This window comes from Myotis yumanensis, unplaced genomic scaffold (assembly GCF_028538775.1).
Source record: "Myotis yumanensis isolate MYYU_CA2020_CCGP unplaced genomic scaffold, mMyoYum1.0.hap1 SCAF_13, whole genome shotgun sequence".
In the NCBI taxonomy this organism is placed as follows: domain Eukaryota; kingdom Metazoa; phylum Chordata; class Mammalia; order Chiroptera; family Vespertilionidae; genus Myotis; species Myotis yumanensis.
Window position 1 is genome coordinate 53,252,646 of NW_027223764.1, and position 26,316 is coordinate 53,278,961.

A 26,316-nucleotide genomic window follows, 5' to 3' on the forward strand; every position below is an offset into this window, starting at 1 on the left:
CCCCATGTTAAGGGCCCCGAATGTTCCCCTTTTAGGATTATATGTCATCATTTCTTTGGGCGAATTAAATTATTTGGGACCCCGGTTCCTCCCTGCTACTCACTCTCCTACCCAGTCAGTCCCACATACAAAGAGTTCTGCTGAGGGGCAGGTCCAGCCTCCAAGCACCCCACCAGGCCACCAGCACCAGGCGTCTTTGAAGGGTGTGCCTAGGGCCAGTTCCTGCTCCCTTCGGCAGGACCGGTCCTGCAGAGGGTCTCACAAACTGCCCTAGGAGACCCCCACCCTCTCCTTCACCAAAAACGTGGACATTATAAGCTCTACTCCAAGCTGCCGTTTGGAGGGCTCAGAAGGTGCAAAAAGCGCTCCGGCTCCCCAACCCTTGCCCCGGCCCAGCCCCTCAGCCCCTCAGCTCGCGTGGTGCTCCCAAGGAGGCCGAGCTCTCCCCCTCCACGCCCCCCGCTCAACAGAAATGGCGGAGAACGCGCTCCACGCCAAGAGCCTGGAGGCGGGGCACCGCGTAGTCCCCGCGTCCGCTCCGGCGCATCCCAGCAGGCCTCCCAGACCCCACATCCCAGCGGTGCCCCTGCCCCGTGTGGGCGGTGGGGGAGACCCCACATGCCAGCGGGGCCCCTGAGCTGGCGCACAGGCTGTGCTCGCAGAGGGGCGCGGGCTGGGCTGCGGGCGGCAGACCCGCACTCCGCGCCCGCACCGCGCTCCTACTGCTGCCCAGCCCAGCCCACGCCTGCGCCCGGCGTCCAGCGCTGGACCCCTACTGGCTCCTCGCCGGGTTCGCACTAGGCGTAGTCCAGCGGGTCCTCCCGAGTCCCACCCCTACCCGCACCCGGCAGGCCCCTGGCCCCGCCCCGCCCCGCCTCTGCCGGCACCTCCTTCGTAGCCCGCACTCCTTCGCTTGAGTCCGGCGACCAGAGCCCCGCGCACCGCACGGGAGATCGGCCGAGTCGCTCCCGACGCTCCGAGCCCGCAGTGTCCCCGCGCCCCAGGCGGGATGGGACGGCCCGGCTGAGCGCCGCCCCTGCCCCGACACCCGCTGCCCGAGCCACCGACCCTCTTACCGTGGCCCCAGCGCGCACCGGTGATGGCGAAGGCAACAGCCGGCACCGCGGGGCTGCGATGGCTGCTGCTGCTGCTGCCGCTGCTCAGCGAAGGTGAGTCCTGCGGGCGGCCGGTGCCCGGGGCGGCCGGGACGAAGTTGGCGCCGCGCGAACGGCGGAGTGGACGCGTTCGAAAACGCCTTTCTGCGTGCGGCGCGCATTTGCGGGCCGGAGGGGCCCGGCGGGGAGCGAGGTGGTGCAGTGGGCAGGGCCCCTCCGGCCCGGAGCTGGGCGGGTCTCGGGGGAGCGGGACTCGAGCCAGGCCGGGCGGCCGGGGTGGGTGCCCAGGGTCCGAGCCGCAGCCGCGCGTCCCAGCCTGGTGATGCTTGGAGCGAAGGGGACGGATCTGGTTGCGGTTTCGGCGCAGGTGGGGGCGGACGGGTGGGGTAGCCCTGGAAAGCCAGCCACCTGCGCACGGAGTTGAGTTTCTGCCGAAAATCGCGTCCTAGCGCCCATTCCGCGCTCCACATAGGTACATCTCCACCACCACCACCACCCCCCCCCCCCAATCCCCACCCCCGGCTCTGATCCCCTGGCCTGCCCCGCGGTGCCGGTGCGGAGGACGGCTGCTCTCTTACAAGGGGTTGCTTTTCCCTCGTGCGTTTTTTGCCTCCCAAGTCTTTAAAGACCTAAAAGCCTGGTGTTTCTTGGCAGGATGCCCTCAATGGCCGGCTCAGACTAGCCCAGCGCGGGGGGCAGAGGCCTGCCAGGGTGTCGAACCCCACGGGGACACCTGAAGGTGCGGCCTGTGTGTCCATATGACGGCTCTGGGCCAGCCTTTTCCAAGAGCTTCTGACCATCTCCGAGTGGGCAAAAAGGCTGGCCACTGCCCCCACCCCAAAACAAACCCTAACAGGATGAACCCCAAGGCTGTGGAATCTTACCCTCCTTGGCCACCATGCATTTTACCTTCCCTCAGCAGTGCCTGGCTGATCTGCTCCTGCAGTACCCCTCTATGCACCCCGTTTCCCTCAGAGGGAAGGCGCTCTGCCACCTTCCCGGCTACTTACAAAGAGCTTTCTCTCACACAAACTCCGGGTTCACAGACTTGCTCAAGGCTTAGTTTGTGTGACTGGGTCCCAGTCTCAAGGAGCAGATATGAAGCCAGAATGATACCCAGAGTGAGACTCCTCTTTGCCCTGGGAAAGAACGGGGCAAATCCGTTTCCAGAATAGGGCCCCTGGGGTCACAGGTCACAGAGAAAGACAGGCAGGAGGCTGTAAACACGGGCAGGGCAGAAGTGAAGGGGAACAGGGTCTAGTGAAGCCCTCTCCTAGCTCTTAGGCTGCAGCTTTGTAATTGTGGGCTTTTGGTCCAAAGTAGCGTGCGCAGGGCAGCCTCGGCAGCCAGCAGAGGGGTGCCTGCCAGAGGTCTCCCCAGTGCCCTTCCACTGCCTTCTGCTTAACCAGCGTGCCCAGTGAGGCTGCAGGTGGCTGAACTGCGGGGTCCGGCCGCGAGGGTTGGCCTGTGGCACTTGGCAGGAACAGGTGGCTTGTCTACACCCCTGGGCCATGGAGTTGGGTGGCCCAGGACAGGCTCTCCAATCTAGGGAAAGTGAGCCGCCCACCCTGCCCTTGAGATGACCAAGAACCCACGATTGGTGGCACTGAGAGTGGAGAAGTGGCCCCACAGCACCTGGAGAGACACCCGGGGCCTTTGGAGACTGTGGGTGCCCTTTGGAGCTGGAGAGCCTGACTCTCAGCGAGCTGCTCCAGGCTGCCACTCCTGTGCCTGCCGCTGCAGAGACCCACCCAGGCGGGGAGCAGCTGAGCTTCGGGCGCCCTCTTGTGGGTGCGGTGCTCCAGTGGCCTGGCCTGTTGCCTGGAGGATGGGCTGAGTAGAAGATGAAGGCCATCCCCCTGCTGGTCAGACACTCCCAGAGACTGAGACTGGAAGCTCCGTCAGTGCTGGGGGACTGGCAGGAGGGGGTTCAGGAGGGGGTTCCAGATAAAGAGGCAATGGCTAAGACCAGAGCCCAGGGGAAGGAGCAGCGCTGCCTCAGGGCTGGCAGGGGTGGGCTGGAGGACCCAGAGAGCCCAGAGCAAGGTCATGGGACACAGACGGACAACTCCCCTACTCACCGCCCCCACCCACCACTCCCCACCCCTCGCCTCCACGCCCCATGTGCACACTTTCATTATTTGTAACCACACACACCTTCGGAAAAGGGTGCCAACCCACACAGAGCAGGCAGACTCCCCACTCACACCCTTGCATCCATGCTCACACTCACACTCAGTCATCACCAAGATACACTCTTGCTCCTTCTCAAGGGTGTGTGTTTGTGACCCCTGTGGACACACACTCCCACAGCACGGCCTGCCCTTTCACACTCCACCCTCTCCCTGCCTCTCGCACACACTGGGCTTCTGCATGTGCACACAGGGCGTACCCTTCACCCCCACACCCATCTGCCCCCAGTATCCTGGAACCAGAGCTAAAGAACCTCCATCTAAAGGTTGTTCTTAGAAGAGTTTCTGGACTTTTGCTGCTCAGCGTAGGTGCAGCCACCCTGTGACGTAGCCGAGGAATCAAAATCCCAGCTTCTGGGGCTCCCCCTACATGTCGCAGGCTGACCCCATACCAGCACCATCTTCCTGACCTGCGGCTCCTCCTGGGACTTACATCTCTCATCTTCCTGCCTGGCTTCTTGGGTCCCATTTTGCTCGTCACCTCTTGCTACAAGGAAGGACCTCCCCTCTCCGCCTGGGGACCCCCAGACCTTTGACTCCCAGGCACCAAAGAAGGGAAGACTTTCCATGACTCGGCAGGCCCCTCTCCAGGCTGCTGGGCCCACCCCTCTGCAGTGGGGCCTGGACCGGCAGGTACGGGAGCAGCCCCTGGCCAGAAAGGCTGCTCCATCTAGTCTTCATTTCTCTATCGGCCCCTCCCCTCTCTGTGGCCAGGGCCTAGTGGAAAATGGCTCCTGCTCTGCCAGGACCTGCTAAGGCCCGCTGGTCTCTTGGAGCTGCCTGTGCCCCACACTGGCTGCCCGAGGCCCTAGCGGGGCCCAGCCACCCAAGGACAAGGGGTGGAGCCGCTGGTGGGCTCCTAAGGATGGGGCCTGAGCACAGAGCACAAACAGGGGTGTTTATTTGAGCCTGTTGCTACATTGCCTTTATTCTGCAGAATTGCTGTAACGATGGCCCAGTAAAGCACTGTTTCTTTGGTGATGTGAAGAAAATGGGCTGCATCACCTAATGGGAAGCTAATGGCCTTTTAGCCAGGGAAGGAGAAAACTAATTAAAAATTGTGGTATCTGTTCAAACAGAGCGGCCTTCCCCTCTGCAAGCTGAGGGCCCCTGGTCTTCTGGCCTGACCTGAGTGAGGCCGGTGCCAGCAGCAGCCACACCCACGGGGGCTCACAGCCTGTTGGTCCGTGCTGAGCACTAGCTCACTGCTTGTCTGCTAGCCCACTGTGTCCTCCCAAAACCCTGGGGGAGGTGCCTTGTTGTCCCATTGCACAGGTGAGGAAACTGAGGCGCCCAAAGCCTGTGAACTTGAGCCCAAGGAGAGGACTTACTGAGTCCCCAGCCCCGGTCCTCTGGCTTTCAGCAAGCCCCTTCCCGGGGCCAGCGGTGGTGGGGACCAGGGGTAGGCTGAGGAGGTGTTCTGGGAGGGCAGGTGGCCCTGCGCCTGCTCCCCCACCAGTGACTCACCTGTCGGGCCTCCGGGGCTCTGGGGACAGTCTGGCCCAGTGTGGGAGTGAAGGGTAGCCCTGGGCGAGGTTGCCTGAAACGGGCCCCTCTGGGTCTTGGCTGGTTTCTCAGGTGGGACTGCTGCTTTCGTTGATGCCTGGGAGTCCTGCGGGCCTGGGACTGCCACCAGGTATGGCTCTAATCGCCGGCCCCAGGGGAGGGGACGAGTGTGCTCTGGTGTGGCAGGAAAAGGTCTCTGTGCTGGTGGCACGGCCTGGAGTGTGTCCCCTGCACACACCCTCCGCTCAGGGACCCAGCACCTGGCAGAAGCTGCTGTGCTGAGGAGAGAGGGTGGGGGCGGTGCTGGGCTTCGGGGGGCCTGGGTGCAGCCGGGCACCCTTCTCTAGGGCCCTTCTCCCCGGGGTGCCAGGTCAGGCCGGGAGAAGAAAGTGCCCGACCTGCACCCAGAAAAAGTGGCGTAGTTGGAGAAGTGCCCCCCAAAGTAACACTTCTGTCCTGGGGAAGTGGCTCCATTTTCCCTGTGGAGCCCCTTCTCCCTCCCCTGGTTTGGAGGACACTTCCTAGGGGCGGGGTGGGGGGGGGGGGAGTCTGTGCAGGTTCCTGACCGTGGCTGCCACTCATCTCAGCCCCCACCCCATGCTGCCGTCATCATCTTCCTCCTCCTCATTTTGCAGCTGTTTTTCTGAGTGACTCGGTTGTAACAATTACAGTAACAGGTCGCACACACTCCTGGGGGCACACTTCCCAGGGCTGGGGATACACAGCGGGGACAACAGAGGGCCCCTTCACCTCAGAGCTGTCGCCTGCAGGGAGAGATGGGGGCAGTGAAGGAAGGTGTGTGTGCGTGTGTGTGTGTGTGTGTGTGTGTGTGTGTGTGTATGATTTCAGATGGAGGTGAGGCAGGAGGCTGGCTGAGGGGGAGGAAAGGTCAGTTATACTCAGAGGTCAGGCCCAGGGTGTCCCTCTGTGGGCCCGGGAGGTGCTCTTGGGGGACTTGCAGGGGTGAGAAGGCTTAGGCCTCCCCAGACCACCTGCCTCCCTTCCCTGCCCGAGTGGCAGAGAATGGCAGCCCAGGGCCAGTGCCGGGGTTCTAGGGGAGGCTGTGACTAGAGGACCTGCAGCTCCAGGACACTTGGGAACCCCTGTGGACTGAGCCCTCCTCCTGCCCTCCCTCCCCACCTGATTCTCCCACCACCCGCCGTCCCTGAGCTCTGGGGCCAGACGAGACCTTGGCTTCCATAGAGCTCTGGCCTCGCAGGCCGGACCTCTGAGCATCCACCAAGAGAACCCTGGGCAAGGTAGAGGGGGCTAGAGGCAGCAGCAAGGTGCCACGGATCCCTTAGCCCCTACCCCGCGGGAGCCGATGCCCCTAGAAAGTGTGGCTGAGGCGGAGATGATGCCAGTGGGAGGTGGAGGGGGGCAGTCCAGGCACACCTGGGCCCTCAGTGAGAGCAGGTGGCCAGGCTCGAGCAAACACCTCTGTTTGCTTTTCCTTGCGGGTGGCTCCACCGATACAGCAGACAGGGCACTGCCACAGCTAGGTGCCCTGATGGGCCAGCCGACGCTGCTCTCCGTGACATCAGCAGTGTTCGCTCTGCACCTGCTCAGGGGAAGTGCCTGTGTCCCTACAGGCCCCTGACCTGGGGCCCCAGTTTCCCCTCCCAGATTCGGGTGCCGGCAGCTGCACCTCATCGCAGTCGTGAGCCTTCACCCCTCTGTGGCACAGGTGCAGATGGCTGGGTTCTGCAGAGCCCAGGGTTCCAGAGGGACAGTGTGGCCCTGGAGGAGGGGGAGTGCGGCGAAGCTCCCAGCCCTGCCCGGAGCACCGGTGTGACCTGACTCAGCCTGGAGAAAGGGCTGCAGGTGGTCCTTGCTGGACCACAGACATGGCTCCACAAAACCTTGAAAAGCCTTGACCAGGATCCGCTGGGATTTTCTTCGCTTCCCTAGCCTCCCCCACCTGTATCTGTGAGGGCAGGCGAACTGCACTTGGTAACAGAGACCCCTCCTTCCCCCCTCCCTGACTCAACAGTCTGTGTGTCTCCTGCTCCTGACACTTTCATCAGCCACTCCACCGGGGGCACACGGTGAGGGGCACAGAGCTCTAAGCAGCCAGGCCTCGTGGGGCCCACGGCAAGCTGCCCACGTTCCACGGGCTGAAATCCCGCCACAGCCTCCCAGGGGTTCCCTCTCCCGACTTGTGCCCCCGCACACCTGCACACCTGCTCTTCCAGGCCCACCTTTCCCGGGCCACACAGCAGGCACCTGTACTGGGCCGAGCAGCAGGGGAGGGCAGGAGGAGGGGCAGGGGGAGGGTGGAAAATAACTTAACAGTTCTTTTGCGGTGAGAGTCACACCGCATAAAAGTAACCGTTTTAAAGGGAGCGGTGCAGTGGCATTTGGTACAGTGTTGCGTAGGCATCACCTCTGGTGTTACAAAAGGAAACCCTGTATCCGTTAGGCAGCGCTGCCTACTCCCCAGCCCAGCCCCTGGTGACCGCCGCTCTGCGTCCTAACGCTATGGAAACGTCCATTCTGGCTGTTTCTCATAAGTGGACCTTCATTGACCTTGATGTTTCTGAGGTGCCCTCACGTTGCAGCTCACATTGGTGTCTCATTACTGTTTAAGAGGGTAATGGTCCATTGCACGTGAAACCACATTTATTTATCCTTTCATCTGTCGATGGACATGGGCTGTGTCCCCCTTTCGGCCATTGTGAATAGTGATGCGTGGACATTCATCTGTTTGAATCCCTGCTTTCAGTTCTCTGAGGCGTAAGCCTGGGGGCGGAACTGCTAGTTCATAGGGAATTCTAAGTTCTATTTTTTGAGGAACTGCCAAACTCTTTTCCACAACAGTCAACCCATTTTACATCCCGCCAGCAGTGTGTGAGGATGCCAGTTCCACCACATCCTCCCCAACACTTTGTCTCCCTCTGTTCGTTTGTTTGTTTTAATAATCATCCTAGTGAGTACAAAGTGGCATCTCATAGTTTTGATTTGCATTTTCTTAATGATTAAGAAAATGTCATGTTGAGCATCTTTTCACTTGCTTCTTGGCCATTTGTATCTTCTTTGGAGAAATACCTATTCAGGTCCTTTGCCACGAATTTAATTGGGTGATTTGTCTTTTTGTTGTTGTGTTTACTTTGCTTTATCAAATCTCCAAGTATTTCTGAGAAGCAGTGTCATCAGTGGTGTTCGTGTCAGTGTCTGAGCCGCTGGTCCCTTTCGGGGAGGATGTGAGTTTATCTGACGTCCTCCTGTGCGGGCTGAGTCACCCTGACCCCACTGGGACCTTGAGGACATTCTCAGAAGACCTGGGCCCTAAAGCCACACTGAGATCAGACGTCCCAGAAGCAATGTACAGCTTGTGTTGGACCCTGAGCCTAGAGACTGCCCTGTGGAGGACAAGGGGGAGGACGTGGGGCCGGGCACCAGTGACCCACCTGACCTGGCAGGGCTCAGCAGCAGGGGAACCTCGGGCCGCCTTGTCTGGCTAAACCTCAATCCAGACTCAAAATAACCAGGCAGATGGGTTGTCACTGTGTGATAGCAGCTGCCATCTATTGAAGGGATTTTGGGGGACAGTGGTGCTTTATTGAAGCATGCCCCCCACCTTGCACAACTGCAAGAGCCCAGCATGGAGGTCTTGACCAAGGACTAGCAGGAAGCCTTCACAGGCCGGGCAGATCCGACTCCACAGTCGGGAGGAGGAAAGGAGAACTGGCTTCTGCCAGCAGGTGCCCTGCGCCTGGGCTGCCCCGGCAGCGCTTCCAGAGAGGAGGTCTCAGCGGGGAACAGACCAGAAAGGCGCAGTGCCCATCAGGGCACAGGCCCGAGGGGGAAGGAGCATGGGCCGGCTCCGCCCTTTTCTTTCCGCTTCCTCCTGTCACCTGAAGTCTCTCCTTCAGATTTAGGCTCATGTCTTCTTGCCTTGCCAAGATGGCCTGGGAGGACGTGTGTTGTTCTAATCCTATTCCAGCTCCACATCCCTCGCCCCACAGAGGCCACCTAGGCCGAAGCCCACCCCCAAGTTCCATCCTGCCCCCATCCTGCTGGTCAGGAAGCTCTGCACAGACATCTCAGACTCAGCGAGCCAGCATGTGATCTGAAAGGAGCCTCGGCATCAGGTGCAAGCCTCCCATTTCGCAGATGGGAAAACTGAGGCCCAGACGGAGGTGTGAGCTGTCACATGTGGGGGAGGCATCGTTTGAGGACTTGGTTGCCATAAATCATTCTTCACACAGTCCCTCCAGCCCTGGGACTGGGTTCCTTGCCCGCCCCCCCCCCCCCCCTTAATCCTCATCTGAGATATTTTTCTTTTTTTCCAGAGAGTGTAGAAGGAAGGGAAGGGGGGTGGGGGGAGAGAGAGAGAGACATGGTTGCCTCCTGCACATGCCTCAACCAGGGCCGGGGATCCCACCTGCAACCCAGGTACATGCCCTTGACTGGGAAGCAAACCCGAGACTCTTTGGTGCTCTAACCACTGGCTACCAGCCAGGGCAGAGGGTCCCTTTTGACTCTTGAAGTTGAGGCCTGGTGCCCCAAGGGGCTTGCTGACAGTGTCCAGATGAGGTGGCCTGTGCCCCAGCACTGGACTGCTGGGCATGCATTGGGGCCTGAGGACTTGCTGCCTCCCCTGGTCCCAGGCGCACACTCGGCCAGTACCTGCCTCTCAGAGGCTTCCCCAGCTCTCTCACCTCCACACTCAGCAGAGAAGACCCTCAGGCCTTCTTTGGGGCCCCCCACATCCCCACGGAGAGCCCAGCTTCTGCTCCAGAGACTGTGGTGGCTGCACCTGGGGTCCGGCCTGCAGCCCACCTGACTGCACTCCTAGTGCTCCTTCTCGCAGCAGGAGTGGAGAAAGGAGAGGACAGAGGCCCAAAGCCGCAGGAAGGGCTGGAGGGGGAGGCTCCCGCGGGAGCACCATGACCTCCCCAGCCTGCCCTCTCTGTGTGCTGTGGGCAGGATGGCAGGAGATGGCTTCCTTTGAGGGGGCGACTCTCAGACATGACGAGGAGGCACATTCAGACTGCAGCATGGCCTTCAGCTCCCCCGTGAGCTACAGTGGTCCCAGCGAGGCCCAGCTCTGCCTAACAGGCTGGTGAGGGCTCATGGAGACATCGTAGTCCCAGACACTCCAGATGGGTGACCCTGTGTGGGTGCTGCTCTCCCAGGGGCTGCCCTGATCACCCCCCACAAGAAGGCACAAACATGAGTCACCACCCATAGGCAGAAGCAGACTCTACTGGATCCACCTTCTCAATTGTTTGGTGGTACTAGGACCCGATAGGGCCAGAGGGCAGGACCCTCAGGGCTCACTTCCGTGCCCAACGGGTGGGCGTGGCAGGTCTCTAGCATCCGTGGGCCCCTGGTAGGTGCCCCCTGCGCACACAGCAACCATGACTGTTTGTCCCTGTTGGGTGGGCACAGCCTGAACAAACTCCTGCCCTGTCACCCCTTCCTGGGCCTTTGCCCTATTTCACAGAAATGTTAAAGAGCAAATCATGCCAGGAAACTTTAGGGGTACCTGCCTTTTAGAAGGGGCGGAAGGAGGTCACGGATGGATATTTATGATACCGTTTCCTGCCTGATCTGCAGGCAGGTGGCCTGGGTTCCCAGGTCATGGTGTCCTGGCTTCTGTACAGATGTGTGCGCGTCTGTCAGTGAGCCCGGGAGCCCTGTGGCTTTGCACACTGGCCTGTGGGGACCCTGGGCTTAGGCCTGGCTCACGGTCTATGTGGCCTTGTGCAGGGTACTTGGCCTCTCTCTGCTCTGATTTCCCTCTAGAAGACAAGGATCCTGGTCCCTCCCTCTGGCGGCTGTGTTGGTTAAGTGGACAGTGAATGTGAGGACTTTGAATGGGCCCTCTCAGGAGGAATGCTCCTGTAGACGTCTTGCTGGTTAATATTGAACACCGGAGAGAAGGGTGCGGGCACGGGGCAAAAATGGGCAGGCCATGGCTGCTATGCCCAGTCTGCTGGGGCTGCAGGGCACCGGCGCCTGGAGCCAAAGGGGCCTGGCGACCGCACACGGTCATCATCAGGCCACTTGAGTGGCCAGCCTTTTTCCGGGCAGGCCTTGCCCTGAGTAAGAGATTAATTGTAGCCTAATTGTTAGTTTCCTTTGCACAGAAGCCGGAAGGAACTGCTGTGGGGGCTGGTGATTAACTCGGCAGCTGGGAAATCGCATTTGAGCAGGAGAGTCCGTCCGTCATCTCAGGGAGGCCACTGCAGCTGGTCTGGGCGGGGGTGGAGGTGGAGGTGGCAGCTGCAGGTGCATGCGGGGTGCAGCTGGGTCCCAGTCCCTGGAAGGGGAAGGCCAGGGTCTGTGGGCAGAGGATGAGTCTGGGTAGTTGGCTCCCGTGCTGCTGGCCTGCAGGTCTCCATCTCCAAACCTTAGCCAAGCCCCGCCCCTCCCCCACCTTGGGCAGAGGGCTGCATGGATGACATGGGGGGTCCAGGAAAGCCAGCCCTGTTTGCTGTTCCGCCATGAGTGTGAGAGGTGAATGCCGGGCGTGTTGCCCGGTGTTCAATGGGGAGAGGGAAGTCCCTGGCCTGCACGGAAAGCTCCGGCAAGGTGTGCGAGGAAGAGCTCTGCACAAGTATGGAAGGGCCCCTGTGTGCGCAGGGACCGCGGGGCTTTGAGGCAACAGCTGGCCTCAGGCCTCTCCTCTTCCAGCTGCTCCTCCAGATTGCCAGCCACCCTGCCCAGCCAGGGCCCAGGAGGACAGGTGTCTGGGAAGCCCCCAACCAGGCAGGTGGCAGGAGCCCCGGGCTCTGTGCTGGTCGTGGGGCAGGGAGAGCCCGACACCTGTGTGTGCCCGGATGGTGTTTGCTCCCTCCCATGTGCTGGGCCCATCAGGCTTGCCTTTGCTCTGTACCCAGCCCAACCCAGGAAGGCCCTCAGCCTTGTGGCCACGGTGGCACAGGCTGCCCACTGAAGGCTGCTGGCAGCATTTGGGGAAGAAGGAATGTCAGACGGACTGAGACTGCATCAGTGGTGACTAGTGTGGCGGATGGGCACCAGGGAAGGAGCTGCTCCAGGCGTTATTTAGTGCCCAGAGTATGCACCAAGCTCTGTTGGGCATATTCCTACAGAGGCCAGAGGTGTGTGGTTTTTTTCTCAATGGTTTTGCAAATAGAGGCTTAAACTCAGAGCAGCAGGATTGGGACAAGCTATCAGATTCCCTCAGGGAGGCACTGCTGGTGGGTGAGTACACTGAGCTAATACTGGGACCATGAGCAGAGGCCGCTGGCTCTCAGAGTGAGGGGGCTGGGCCATCAAGTCACTAGAGCCAGCCCAAGCCTTCCCTTCACACCTGCTCTGTGCCAGGCATCAGGCACGGCTCTGGGTATACAACAGTGAGCCAGACGGGCATAGTGCTGACCCTGTAGGTCGTTACAGCCCAGCTTTTCTCCCACAACTTCTATGGGCCAAACCTGGAAACGCTGCTTACATTCGGAAGCCTCAGATGGCTGGCAAAGTGATAGTGGTGATGAAGTAGTCATGGGGAGGGCTGAAGGTGCTGGTGGTGCTGGTGGTGATGAAGTAGTCATGGGGAGGGCTGAAGGTGCTGGTGGTGCTGGTGGTGATGAAGTAGTCATGGGGAGGGTTGAAGGTGCTGGTGGTGCTGGTGGTGATGAAGTAGTCATGGGGAGAGTTGAAGGTGGTGCTGGTGGTGCTGGTGGTGATGAAGTAGTCATGGGGAGGGTTGAAGGTGGTGCTGGTGGTGGTGGTGGTGGTGATGAAGTAGTTATGGGGGGGGCGTTGAAGGTGGTGGTGGTGGTGTGATGAAGTAGTTATGGGGGGGGCGTTGAAGGTGGTGGTGGTGGTGTGATGAAGTATTCATGGGGGGGTTTGAAGGTGGTGGTGGTGGTGGTGGTGATGAAGTAGTCATGGGGAGGGCTGAAGGTGCTGGTGGTGGTGGTGATGAAGTATTCATGGGGAGGGTTGAAGGTGGTGGTGGTGCTGGTGGTGATGAAGTATTCATGGGGAGGGTTGAAGGTGGTGGTGGTGGTGGTGATGAAATAGTCATGGGGAGGGTTGAAGGTGCTGGTGGTGGTGGTGATGAAGTAGTCATGGGGAGAGTTGAAGGTGGTGGTGGTGGTGGTGGTGATGAAGTAGTCATGGGGAGAGTTGAAGGTGGTGGTGGTGGTGGTGATGAAGTATTCATGGGGAGGGTTGAAGGTGGTGGTGGTGGTGGTGATGAAGTATTCATGGGGAGGGTTGAAGGTGGTGGTGGTGGTGGTGATGAAATAGTCATGGGGAGGGTTGAAGGTGCTGGTGGTGGTGGTGATGAAGTAGTCATGGGGAGGGTTGAAGGTGGTGGTGGTGGTGGTGGTGGTGATGAAGTAGTCATGGGGAGAGTTGAAGGTGCTGGTGGTGGTGGTGGTGATGAAGTAGTCATGGGGAGGGTTGAAGGTGGTAGTGGTGGTGGTGATGAAGTAGTCATGGGGGGGTTTGAAGGTGGTGGTGGTGGTGGTGATGAAGTAGTCATGGGGAGAGTTGAAGGTGCTGGTGGTGGTGGTGGTGGTGATGAAGTAGTCATGGGGAGGGTTGAAGGTGGTGGTGGTGGTGTGATGAAGTAGTCATGGGGGGGTTTGAAGGTGGTGGTGGTGGTGGTGGTGATGAAGTATTCATGGGGAGGGTTGAAGGTGCTGGTGGTGGTGGTGGTGGTGATGAAGTAGTCATGGGGGGGTTTGAAGGTGGTGGTGGTGGTGGTGGTGATAAAGTAGTCATGGGGAGAGTTGAAGGTGGTGGTGGTGGTGGTGATGAAGTAGTCATGGGGAGAGTTGAAGGTGGTGGTGGTGGTGTGATGAAGTAGTCATGGGGAGGGTTGAAGGTGGTGCTGGTGGTGGTGGTGATGAAGTAGTTATGGGGAGGGTTGAAGGTGGTGGTGGTGGTGGTGATGAAGTAGTCATGGGGAGAGTTGAAGGTGGTGGTGGTGGTGGTGATGAAGTAGTCATGGGGAGGGTTGAAGGTGGTGGTGGTCATGGTGGTGAAGTGGTGATGGGGTGTCAAAGTGACGATGGGTGTGAAGTGAAGGTGATGATGATTGTTATGATGAGGGGGGTTATGGCAGTGGTGATGGTGTGGGTGGTGATGATGGGAGTTGGGGAATGGGGGTGATGATGGTGGAGACGGTGTAGCCGCACATGGGGAGGCCTGAGTGGGACATCAGCACTGCCTACTCAGTGCCACAGCGAGCTAGCCTGCGGGGCCCTGCTGTGCTCACAGGCATGGCTGCTAAGGAAACAGCCTTTTATCCCCCGTTCACCCTGACAGAGGCCTACCTTGCTTCTCCACCCTCCATGGGGTCTGGCCAGGTCCAGGAGCTCTCGCATCTCAGCTTCCTCACCCGAAATTGGGCTGAGGAGAGCAGCCCCTGAGGGTGGTGATGGTGCCGTGAAGTGGAGCAGGCACTGCACTAGGAGTGGGGGCTGGTAGGGGGAGCGGCGGCCTCTGCTCCTGTTCGATGGGGTAATTGCTCTGAGAGTTGAGGAAGCAAAGGCCAGCATGGTCAGGGGGAGAGGGGGAAAGGGCTGAGCTGGACACGGGCTCATCCAGGAGAGAGGATGGGGAGGACCAGGCACCTGGGAGCTGTGAGGAGGGCTGCACAGACCGAGCCCGGGTCTAATGGCGGGAGCAGCAGGCCGTGGCTGCAGGCATTGGGCCGGCATGGGAGGCCCAGTGATGGGGTCAGAAAGACACCGGGGAAAGGTGTGTGTGGTGGCTGCGAGGCAGGTGGGAGGCTGGAGAGTTAAATGGGAAGCCTGGCAGGGTGCAATGAGTGGTCACCCAAGACTCCTGGGGCTGGCACCTTGGCGCACATGGGAGGAGGCCTGGCCACGCAGGCAGAGGGGAGTAGGCTGCATTAGCCTGGACTGGCCTGGGGCTGCGCTCGGCCTTCTCTGTGGGGATCAGGCGACTTTGGAACCATGGCCACATCAGGACCACTATGGCTTCAGCAGGCCCTGTGACCTCCGGGGGCCCGTTTTCCCATAAGAAAGGAAAGTTATGGTTTATGACTGTGTTGGTTTAAAGACAAGTAGAATCCATGCCACTTTCTTATCATATCTTCTTATATCTCTTTCTTCTGATCTTAAAGTAAATGGAACCTAAAATATTTGTGGGCCCCAGGCACTGTGCCCATGGGCGGTGGCAGCTGCAGCATCGCTGCCTGTCTGGAATGGAGGACCCCTGGCACCCTGGCACCGAGGGTTGGCACATGTGGCCAGGCCGGTGTGTCCTCACCCTGGGATGGTGAGCTGCTCCTGTACGGGGCGCTGTGTTCCTGTGCGTGACCGGCAGCGAGGCAGGGACCTCAGCAGAAAGCAGAAGTGCCAGGTACTTACCTGGGCTGTGGCAGGAGCCAGGCAGCACTGGGGGGATGCCAGATGGGGCCAGGAACTTGCTGGTTCTGATTGGCCCTGGTTCTGGCTACAGATAGCGCTGTGGGCACACTTGAAAACTGAGATGCCCGTATCTGACAACAAAAGCACAGGCAACAAAAGTAGATAAATTATACTACATCCACAATAGAATAGTATTCAACCTTAAAAAGGAAGAAAATTATGATACATGCTACCCCCCATGGGTGAATCTTGAGGAGATTGTGGTAAGTGAAATTAAGCCAGTGACAAAAAGGCAAATACTATATGATTCCATTCATCTGAGGCATCTAGAGTCATCAGATTCAGAGACAGAAAATCAAATGGTGGTTACCAGGGGCTGGAGGGAATGGGGAGTGTGGAGTTACTGTTTAGTGGGCACAGTTTCCGTTGTACAAGGTGACAAGAGTTCTGGAGATGAATGGTGGTGATGGTTGCAGAGCATGTGTGCTCACACGTGTACACACATGTTTGTGCACAGGCACGAACTCTGCACTTAATGCAACTGAACTGTGCACTTAATTATTAAGATGATAAATTTGTCCTGGCTGGGTTTCTCGGTAGTTAGAACATTGGCCCTGCAGACACAGGGTCTCAGGTTCGATTCCTGGCCAAGGGCATGTACCTTGGTTGCAGGTTCAGTCACCAGCCCAGGTCGGGGTGCAAGCTGTAGGCAACCAATTGATGTGTCTCTAACACATCGATATTTCTTTCTCTCTATATGTCTGTCTCTCTCTTTATCTCTCTCTCCCTCTTCCTCTCCCTCTCCCCGCACCCCTGTCCCTTCTACTCTCTCTAAAAATCAGTGGGGGGAAATGATTTTTTTTTTAAAAAAAGAAGAAAAAAGATGGTAAATTTGTTATATATATTTTACCATGATTAATTTTATTTTATTTTTTTAATTAACCCCCTCCAGCCCACCGCCCCAGGCCCTCACCACCGCACTGTCTGCTCCAGGTGTTAGGCACTTATGCACACAAGGCCTTTGGTTGATTATCTCCCACCCACCCACCCTCCCCCACCTTCCCTCTGAGATTCCTCACCTGCTCCATGCTTCCATGTCTTTGAATCCACTCCATTCATCAGTTTATTTTGTTATTTAGATTCCACATATGAGTGAGATCATGTGATATTTGTCTTTCTCTGACTGACTTATTTCACTTAGCATGATACTCTCCAGATCCCTCTATGCTGTCTCAAAGGGTAAGAGATCCTTCTTTTTTACTGCTGCCTAGTATTCCATGGTGTACATGTACCACAGCTTTTTATCCACTCATCTACTGATGGGCACATGGACTGTTTCCATATCTTAGCTATTGTAAATTGTGCTGCTATGACCATAGGGGTGCATACATTCTTTCTGATTGGTGTTTTGGGTTTCTTAGGATACCCCGATTAATTTTTAAAACGAGATTTCTTTTAAATACCCCCCCCCAAATTTGTTATTTGCCACAGAGCCTTCCCTTTTTTCCTAAAAGCAAAATACATTACAATCCCTTGCAAAAGCAGCCTCCAGCTGGGACAAAGCACAGATTGTGGGGTGTGTGGACCTGCCTGTGCACGAACACATGTGTACATGTGTGAGCATACATGTTTTGGTTAAGTGACACCTACCTGCTGGCAGGGTTCCTCCATCACCACTGAGGTGCTTCCTGAGCTGGGTCAGTGGTTTTGTCCTCAGCCTGACGGCTGTTGGCTTAGCGCCAGCTGCTGGCCTCCCCGGGGCAGCCAGTGCACGAGAGGGCACTACGCCCATGTGAGTCTCATGAGCAGAAGGGCATCCATGCACATGGCTCTGTGTGTCTCATCCTGCCACTGGCCGTCCACCCATCAGACCAAGCCAGGGCCTCTTAGCTGCGTATGCTCTCCCCCACCTCCCTGGTGCCGCCCCCCTTCCATCCCAGATTCTGACCATTTCTCAAAAGTGTGCAGCCACCTCCCACCCTGTTCATGAAACCATTTATTCCTTAGTTTGTTTTTCATTCATTCACTGGTTCATTCATCAGTGAGTTAGCCAATGTGGATGGAAGGTGCAGGCACCTGAGAGAGTAGGGAGGGGTGAAGTGGGGTGGGGCAGATGGACCCCCCGCCCCCGCTCCGATGAGAAGCTGTGTCTTACTCTGCAACAGTGGACAGTTCATGCTGCACTGCAGACGGGGCAGCATGATTCAGCTGAGCCTGGCTGCTTGGTGGCAAGTGGCCTGTGGGGTCAGGAGTGGCTGACGGAGGCTGGGTGAGCCTTGTGGTCGTCCAGGTGAGGGGACATGGCATCTTGCCTGGGGTGTGGCAGAGGGCAATCTGTGGGCTGGTCTAAGGGGTGGAAGAGGAAAGGGCTCAGGGTGACTCTGAGTTGTTTGGCCTAAATGGGGCCGAAGGAGAGGGGCCTTGACTGGGGTGGGAAGGGGGGAGGAGCAGGTGAGGGCACTCTCTAAGCCAGACTAGGCCATGGCAGTGGAACGGTTGATGCCGAGACGCATCTGGCACTTGGGGTTGAGGTGTGGGCTGGTGAACTGTTAAGCACTGCAGTGTCTGCAATGGTAGCAGTTAGAACTGGGGACGCTGCCGTTGGCTACAGGAGAATTTGGAGAAAGAATAGACGCTCCCGTCACCTAGAGGAGGAGAGCAGCATGGGAGGTGAGCAAGCTGATAGGAGGTGGGAGGTGGTTGTGGCGAAACTGGAGAACTCCAGACAGCAGGTCCTACAGCACCTGGAGAGGAGAGACGCCAGGGAGTGCCCATTAGGATGAGCGTGGAGTCTCAGCAGCCACAGAAACAGAAAGACATTGGCTCTGCCTTTACAGGACCGACAGCTCTGCCGGCTAAACTGCCTTCCAAGAAGGAGGTAAAAGTATTTTTAATTTTTTTTAATTTTCCAAGTACAGTGGACATACAATATTATCTGAGTTTCGGGTAGACACTCCCTACGCCATTCTCTTGCTCACTTAGTTCAGACGCACCAAGCCCTGCCAGGCCGTGATAAGTTAGCGATCACCCTGTAAGTCTAGAGTCGGTGAAAGGCAAGAAAGAGACAGGCAAGACCCAGGTTTGTGTTTGCTGTGAGTGGGATGGAGTGGACGGGAGGGGTGTGGGGGGCAGCAGTTTAGCTTAGTGTCCAGTAAGGCTGGCCATGGGTTCATGGTGTTTGCTGTAGGGTCTACTTTCAGGGTAAATGTGATGTAAAATGTATTCCTTCTATGTCTCAAATATTCAACTAGAATAAAGAGAGTAGTGAATGGGATGTAGGAGAAGGGACCGTGGGGGGACAAGACAAATGCTGAGAGGCTGATGGTGCCGAGTGCTTGTGCCTGGATCCTGGCTGGAGGCTGGAAGGACCCCTCCACAGGGACAGCTGGCGGGGCCCCCTGGGGAGGAGCCCATGATAGCTGCCTGCTTCCCAGTGAAGCTGTTACCCAACAACCCGGTTGAGATGTTGACACCTGGTGTTGTTAGGTCGTTTTATTTACTTGCAGCAAGTAAAGGAGACAGGGAATTCACATCCTAGCTCTGTCTCCCTCTTAGCCATTGCTTATAGAGACCATTTGGTTAATTACATGTTAATTTCTTCTTTGAAATTGGCTACACTTACCTGGTTGGGTTCCTGGCAAGCTCATCCTGTTTACAGCTGTATCTGCAAAATACTGTGCTACATTGTAACATTTAGCAAGAAAATTTATAAGAACGCCTGGACCTTGAGACATAAACAACAAAGATAGCATTAGGAAATCGCCTCTTAAAGAGACTGCTGGGCCTGAATAAAACCGTTACCTGCACCTCCCAGCGCTCAGCCCGGGCAGGAGTGGGCTGCCTGGTGAAGGGGCCTGCGGGAAGGGCCTGCCCTGCACACATGTAGGTGCTGCTGCTGACCACACGCACTTCTTGGGCCACACCGTTTCACAATTTATTTTTCTTAAGAACCCCAAATCTGGCTTTCATGTTGCCATTTTTAGTTGTCTGGGGCTCTATGGGTCTCCGTGGCAGGGAGACTCCTGCCTTTATCCCGACTCCTACCACCACTTCGTTAGCTGTTGTGCTGAACCCCAAGATGTAGAACCTCCAGCAGTTTGACCTTGGTGACACTCGTCCCCTCCCAGGATCAGTGTTCTTAACTGTGAAATGGGGTAGTAAAGGGACCTGCACACCGTGGTTTTGAATCCGAAGTGAGAGGTTTCCACAGTGTGCACCTGTGCAGAGGGGAGGCCTGTCTGCACCCACACTGGCTGCTCCTCTCTCCAGCATGTCCTCCTCTGGTTCAGTTGGAGAAACTGAGGCTCGGAGGAGGCCAGCACTCTGCAGGCCATGGAAATGGACACCAGTGGCCCTTCCAGGCCCTCATCCACCCACCGAGACTGGGCGCATCCTTTGTGGGGCCCAGCATAGAATGGAGATGTGCAGAGGAGACCCCCCAGCCCCTTGGGCACATCTTGTAAAGAAAACCCTTCTGGGAGTAGAATTTCAAGACCGTGACAACCGTGCATTCAACCAAGTGTGGGCCCTTTGGGACTGCCCAGGTTACACCCCCTTGAGGCCGGTCCTGCACCCACAGCCTCTCCCTCCCGCCCCTGGAGCAGATGCTTTTCCATCTAGAAGTGTTTGTGACAAGGAGGAGCATTAAGTCAGCATGCGCCACCTGGAAGGCATTTTAAGTGCATTTAGGTCTGTTTCTGCTCACAGTCATAGCCTGGCCCACAAACCCCTTTTGGCAGCAACAGCCTGGGCCCCACACGGATCCTGCAGGGCTGGGCTCCATGAGCCGGGAGCAGACAAGGCCCATTCCCTGCAGATGTGGTCTGTGTTGGGGGCTGGAACAGCTTTGGGGTAGGGGCTCCCAGAGCTCGGCTCATCCCACCCCCCAGCCCCTGAACCACTGGAAGTGTGGGTTCGAGGGCCGCCCTCCCCAAAGGAGGAGCCCCACACTGGATCTGCTCCTACCTACCTGGCAGGTGGACCCCTGAGCAGAGCATCTGCCCCCTGCTCCCCACTGACCTTCAAGGCCCTCCTCGCGGGCTGGCTCCAGAGGCAGTGGGCTCTCACCCAGTGACCAGGGCCAGGGTGTGCGTCCCAGCAGAGCAAGCTGGCAGCAGCTCTGTTGCCTCTCATCACATACGCCTGGTCCCCAGCCGCGGCGCTCCCAAGGACCCCACCTCGGTGGGGGTGTCAGGCCTCTGGGGGACCCAGGCTGCCCAGGCCTGTGTGCTGTCTTGTGGACCCGCACCTGCCCTCCCCCCACCCGAGCCGGGTTCCCTGTAGCCCTGGGAGCTGGGATCTCAGGTGCCCGCCCCTCCGCTGGCCAGGGTCAGCATCTCCCTTCCCCAAGGCATTCCCAGCTCTGCCCCCAGCCCCTCAGTGAGCAGGGTTTCAGGCAGCGTTCACATAGGTGGAAATGCACACACCTTGGCTGTACATTGTTGACTAGTGGATGTGCCCACGTGACCCCCACCCCATCAGGATGTGGAACCTCTCTGTTCCCCAGAACATTCTCTCCTGTCCTTCCCAGTCTGCTGCCCCCCGTCCCCCGCCGCCCCCAACAGGTAGCCAGTCAGATGTCTATCACCTAAAAGCAGTCTAGGATCGTGCCATATGTATTCGTTGGTGCCTGACTCTCCCACGTGGCCTGATGTCTGAGACCGCCCCAAGTCAGCGTGTGTGTCGCTAGCCCGCCCCTAGGATGCCGCGCTCTGGCAAACACGGCTTACCTGTTCACCCTTGAAGGGCGTGGGGCTGCTTCTGGCTCAGGGCTGTGAATAACCCTGCCATTGTGAGTACGTCATCTGATGGACGTGTGTTTTCATTCCTCTTGGACCAATGGAGTGGAATTTCTGGGTCATATGTAGGAGCGTGTTTAACTTTAGATAAAAATGTGTTTCTTTCGGACAAAGTACTTTACTCATTTCTGGCGACTCTTGCCTGCCCAGCCCGTGTGGCGGCGTCTTCTACACGGGAAACTCCGGCTCCAGGTGACCTGCTCAGAAGCCTGCGGGAAGCCCCGTCCACGTGGGTCACGTGCTTATCGAGCGTGGGTGGTGGAGAATGGTTTTGCAGCTGCTGTTGGTAGACTGCCTTTTCCTTCTTTCTCTGTTTGAAAGCAGGACATTTTCAGCTAGTGTTTAACTATACAAATAATTGTGTGTCAGTGTTCTTGGAACTGCAGATGAAAAGTCCTACTCAGTTCAGAGTTTTAAATGAGTGAGTTCCTTTTGCCCATGAGAATCTTTTATCCAAGTGTGAGATGAAGCCGCTGGGAATGCCAGTGTGCCTCGGAGGCCTGCTCCTGGCTCCATCACCACCCCTGCCCCCTCCCTCACGCGCTTCCCTGCTCCCCGCAGCCCCGCTGGGACTCTACTTCTCCAGGGACGCTTACTGGGAGAAGCTGTACGTGGACCAACCGGCCGGGACGCCCCTGCTCTACGTGCACGCCCTGCGCGACGCCCCCGATGAGGTGCCCAGCTTCCGCCTCGGCCAGCACCTCTACGGCGCCTACCGCAAACGGCTGCACGAGAACGCCTGGATTCGCATCCAGGAGGACACGGGCCTTCTCTACCTGAACTGGAGCCTGAACCACAGCTCCTGGGAGAAGCTCAACATACGCAGTAAGGCTGCCCCACCCCGCCTCCTCCCCCCACGCCCACGGCACACCCACGTTGAGACCCAGGGGGGACTCTGCTGTGTGAGAGTGAAGGAGACTGACCTGGGGAGGGAGCCAGGACAAGTTTTGGGGCAGCTGATGGCCCTGGGCCTTGTGCTGCTTCCAGGACTTGGGAGGACCTGAGTGAAGGATGAGGTGCTCCCTCCACAGTGGACCCAGATGCCTTTACCGGTTAACAGGGATTTGGGGCTACGAGAGAGAGGTTACGAGGGACTGGAAAACCCCAAGGTTTCCATTTAGCGAATGATCTGGCACTTGCCGGAGAAGCAGCACTTTTCTCAGAAAGCCTGTCTCACCATCAGCAGCAAGCTGCTCTTGGCACCTGCTGGGGACTTGGGTTGGGTGCCAGGGAGGAGAGTGGAGCAGATGGAAGATCTGGCCAGGCCCTCAGAGCAGGGGTCAGAGCCTGGTGGAGGCCATGCGTGACCCTGGTGCAGGCAAGGCAAGGGGTGTGAAGCAAGCAGGGTTGTGCCTTATGGCACAAAATGGTGATTGCACACCCAGTAGGTCCCCGCTGAGCCCTCACACCAGCCCTGAGCTGCCGTGTGCGGGTGAGAGGCAGGCAGCCTGTGAACACCCGTGGGTGTCACTGCCCAGCAGGGCAGAATGACTGCACCCATTTGCCAAGTGAAATCAGGGTCCCCAAGTAAAGAGGGCAGCCCAGACGGTTGCTGGAGGAGGTGGTATCTGAGACGGGTCTTGTTTATGCACACAGTTGCCATCATCTTCATCCCAAGGTCCCTGGGGGGACTTGAGGAGCAGGCCTTGGGGTGGAGGCCGGAGTGGAAGTTGCTACGGGCGCCGTCTCACCGGCGGCCTCTTCAGGAGAGCAGCCCCGTGCACTGCTGGGGCCGGCAGGGGAGAACGCACACACTCATTTCAACAGGGAGCATTTGTACAGAGCATTACTAACCATGACGGGGGACTGGCAAAAAGACACAGGCTAGTGAGAGGCAAAGAGAAGTCATGAGTATGGAGACGTGAGGGGCAGCCACTGCCCTCGGCTGAGAGAAGGGGTTCAGGAGTCCCCCACCCAGCTGAGGTCCAGACCTCATTCAAAGGGGAGTCACTGGTGCCTCCATCATGGAATTCGCTGGAGATCCCACCTCTAGGTGCAAGGTACTCTGTCCACAGCGTGTCTCTGCCGGGGCTCCTTGATGGAGCTGCCTGGGAGGGTGTGGAAGGCCCGGGAAGCCCTTCGCCTGGGGCTAGATCCAGCCAGGGCCCCCCTCTGAGGGCATTGATTGAGCTGAGACCTGACTGACAGGAAGGGTTGGCCCTTGATGAATCTCTAGGCAGAGGAAGCAGACGGACCCCAGGTCCAGGCAGTGGGGGGCAGCAGGAGGTGACAGCCAGGTCAGAGCTCAGCAGGCCCTGAGGACTGCAGTGGGGACTGGACTTTACACCCCCCTGGAGCTCCCGCCCTCCCCTTCCTGCTCCACACCACCTGGAGGTGTGGCTGACACCCCAGGCCTGACCGCTCTCTCTGCAGATGGCGGCTTCCCCCAGCTCACCGTCTACCTCCAGGTCTTCCTGTTGCCCACACCCCTGCGTGAGGGCGAATGCCAGTGGCCAGGCTGTGCCCGCATCTACTTTTCCTTCATCAACGCCTCCTTCCCGGCGTGTGGCTCCCTCAAACCCCGGGAGCTCTGCTTCCCCGACAGGGAGCCCTCCTTTCGAATTCGGGAGAACCGGCCTCCGGGCACCTTTCACCAGTTTCGCCAGCTGGCAGTGCAGTTCCTCTGCCCCAACATCAGCATGGCCTACAGGCTCCTGGGAGGTGAGTGCGGGCCTCACAGCCGTTCCTCGGTGCCTGCTGGGTGCCAGGCGCAGGGGTGTGAGCCACCACACCATCCGTTCCTCTCACATTCCAGAAGGTCTGCTGTGTGCCTGCAGTGGGCCAGGCACCGTGCTAAGGGCTAAGGAGGTGACAAACCTGCAGAAGCCCAGCCTGGGGCTTCCGTTCCTGTGGAGGATGGAGAGCACCCGTGTACTGAGGCATCAGGCAGCCTCTGAACGGGCGAGGTGGGAGCGAGGCCAGGAGCATGGAGCGGTGCAGCTGCTGTCTGCAGCTGGGTGGCCAGGGACGGAGGCACTGGAGCAGTGGCGGGAGTGCCTGGGGGGGGGGGGGGGGGAGGACTCCACGGGAGTGCTGTGCGTGACGGGAGGTCAGGATTGCACGAGGGCAGAGAAGTTTCTGGGGAGCGGCCTGGGCTGCCCACGGAGGGACTGGGGAGTCGTAGAAGGCTTTCGAGGGGGGCATTGACAGGACCTAACTTACCTTTAAAGGCTTAGTCTGACTGCTGTGTTAGGGATGATGGGGGTGGGGCGGTTTAGGAGGATGAGGACAGGAGGAGGGTGTAGCCCGGGCGGGCAGCAGGCTCTGCTGGGTGTGAAGGAAGGTCCAGCAGGACTTCCCGATGAGCTGCCTGTGGGTCCTGAGGGGAAGCAGAGCCCACACAAGGCTGCAGGATTCTGCCTGAGCAGCTGTGAGGGCTGGCGGGGCCGGGGGGGGGGGGGGGGGGGGGCGGGGGGGGGGGGGTTGTGATCCCCGTGCAGGTGAAGGAGGGTGGCTGAGTGGACACGTGAGAAACTATTTAAAGACAAGGCACTGAAAAAGGACACGGAGGCTGGACTGCTCGTCTGTGGAACCTGGATTCACACCAGGTGTATCCCACTCTGTAGTAACGTCAGAGGAATCTCGGTGAGATAAGAGCCGTCCCTCACACTGCCCGTCCTTGCATCTGTCCGGGGCAGGGATACAGATCTTTGCAAGACTGTCCCAAAGCACATGGTTTAGCGCGCTGCTCCTTCTGGCTGAGAATCACATAACTAAACTTTGTTGAGCATGTTTTTTGTAACCATAACAGTAGAGGGAAACGGTATATGATACGCATTCCCCACATGTGTCCTCCACATGTTACTGTGTGGCTCTGATGTGAGAGACTTGTGATTTCCCACCAAGTGGCGGTGACGTCACCCTCCGCGCTGACCCCCAGCCCTCAGCGTTCCCCGTCTCTGGGTTTTCCTGGAGGATGAAATTCCAGGACAGACTTGGGTTGGAAAGTGTGTTGTCATTACTGGCCCTCCCCTCACTGGGTTTCGGGAGGATGCAGGAGTCACTAAATGCACAGCTGTGCCTGGCGAGAAGCAGGCGTATTAGTCTCGTCCACTCATCCTCTGCTGGGGAAACTGAGGCACCCAGCGACCAGCCTCGAGCCAACCAGCCAGCCAGGGGCTGTAGAGCAGGATGCGAACCTGGCAGTGGAAATAGCGTGTGTTGACAGCAAATCCCTCACTGGTTGTCGCCTGTGTTTGTTCTCTAGTGGTGGGATTGTGCCTTGACTTTTCACATTCTCTAAAATGAGCAAGTTTTACTTCCATAATTTAAAAAAAAAAACTAACATTTTTTTCGAAAAGCAGCAAATGCTGGCAGCTGGATCTCTGGGCCTGCAGCCTGGCTGAGCTGATGCCACCCACAGCCCAGGCCAGGAGGGCAAAGGGGTGCAGGGCCCTTCCTAGGTGATGAGGATGGGACCTGAGGCAGGCCTCCCAGTCCTCGTCCTCCATCAGCACCATTGACGGCTGCAGCCACAGGAAGCTCACGAGCACACAGTCCTGCAGACGGTGTCCCTGCTGATCCACAGAGCCGCTCCCCTCACCGCGCCTGCTGGGCCCTGAGAACGCAGCGCAGCCTGACCCCAGCCCGGGTCACACTGGGGGTTCCTGGTCTGCTTTGCACAGGTGAGAACCTGCCCTTCCGCTGCGCCTCCGACAGCCTAGAGGTGAGCACACGGCGGGCCCTGGACCGCGAGCGCCAGGAGAAGTATGAGCTGGTGGCCGCCTGCACAGTGCGCATGGGCGCACGGAAGGAGGAGGAGGTGATGGTGCCCTTCCCCGTGACTGTGTACGACGAGGACGACTCGGCGCCCTCCTTTCTGGACGGTGTTGACACCGCCAGTGCCGTTGTGGAGTTCAAGCGGAAGAAGGTGTGTCCCCCTGTGTGCTTGTGTGTTGTCTGTTGGCCTGTCTGTTGAGTGTCTGTTTCTCCATCCAGCCATCGGCCTGACCATCCCTCTAGTTTTCCGTGTCAAGGCACTCTCCTGCCTCCAGGGTAACCCGGCCAGCTCCCAGCTGGCCCCTGACTGGGGTGGCCAGGGCCCTGGGGACCCAGCCTGTGTCCCATCAGGCAGATGAGGCTAAGGGCCTGCCTCTAGGGGCACACATGTGCCCCCAGGAGGGGAGAGGACAGCAGCTGGCTGGAGGGCGCTCCCTTCCACCAGCACTCAGTCTGCGCAGGGTGGGGTGGGAGGGCTTCCAGGCCCCTGGAGGGTAGCCACGGGTGGAGAAAGGCAGGACTGGGGGCTCTAGGAGCTGCCCCGCCCATCCTAGCCCCACCCCTCTCAGGTGCACAGGTGGAGCGTAACTGCCACCTGCTGGGCTTCAGGCTGTCCTGCAGCCACCCGGCTGGCAAACGCAATGGGAGGGTGGACAGGGGGTGT

At 58.5% G+C, this 26,316-nt stretch overlaps 1 protein-coding gene across 3 annotated transcripts in view; it reads left to right on the plus strand.

The window, feature by feature from the left end:
- Nucleotides 1-947: 947 nt before the first annotated feature.
- RET (ret proto-oncogene) overlaps nt 948-26,316 on the plus strand; it is a 49,896-nt gene continuing 24,527 nt past the window's right edge. For all 3 annotated transcript variants that reach the window (XM_070433110.1, XM_070433111.1, XM_070433112.1), the window contains exons 1-4: nt 948-1,169; nt 21,495-21,758; nt 23,307-23,594; nt 25,559-25,803. In XM_070433110.1, coding sequence (XP_070289211.1) covers nt 1,100-1,169; nt 21,495-21,758; nt 23,307-23,594; nt 25,559-25,803 — 867 coding nt within the window. In that variant the 5' untranslated portion in view covers nt 948-1,099. The remainder of the gene's footprint in view (nt 1,170-21,494; nt 21,759-23,306; nt 23,595-25,558; nt 25,804-26,316) is intronic.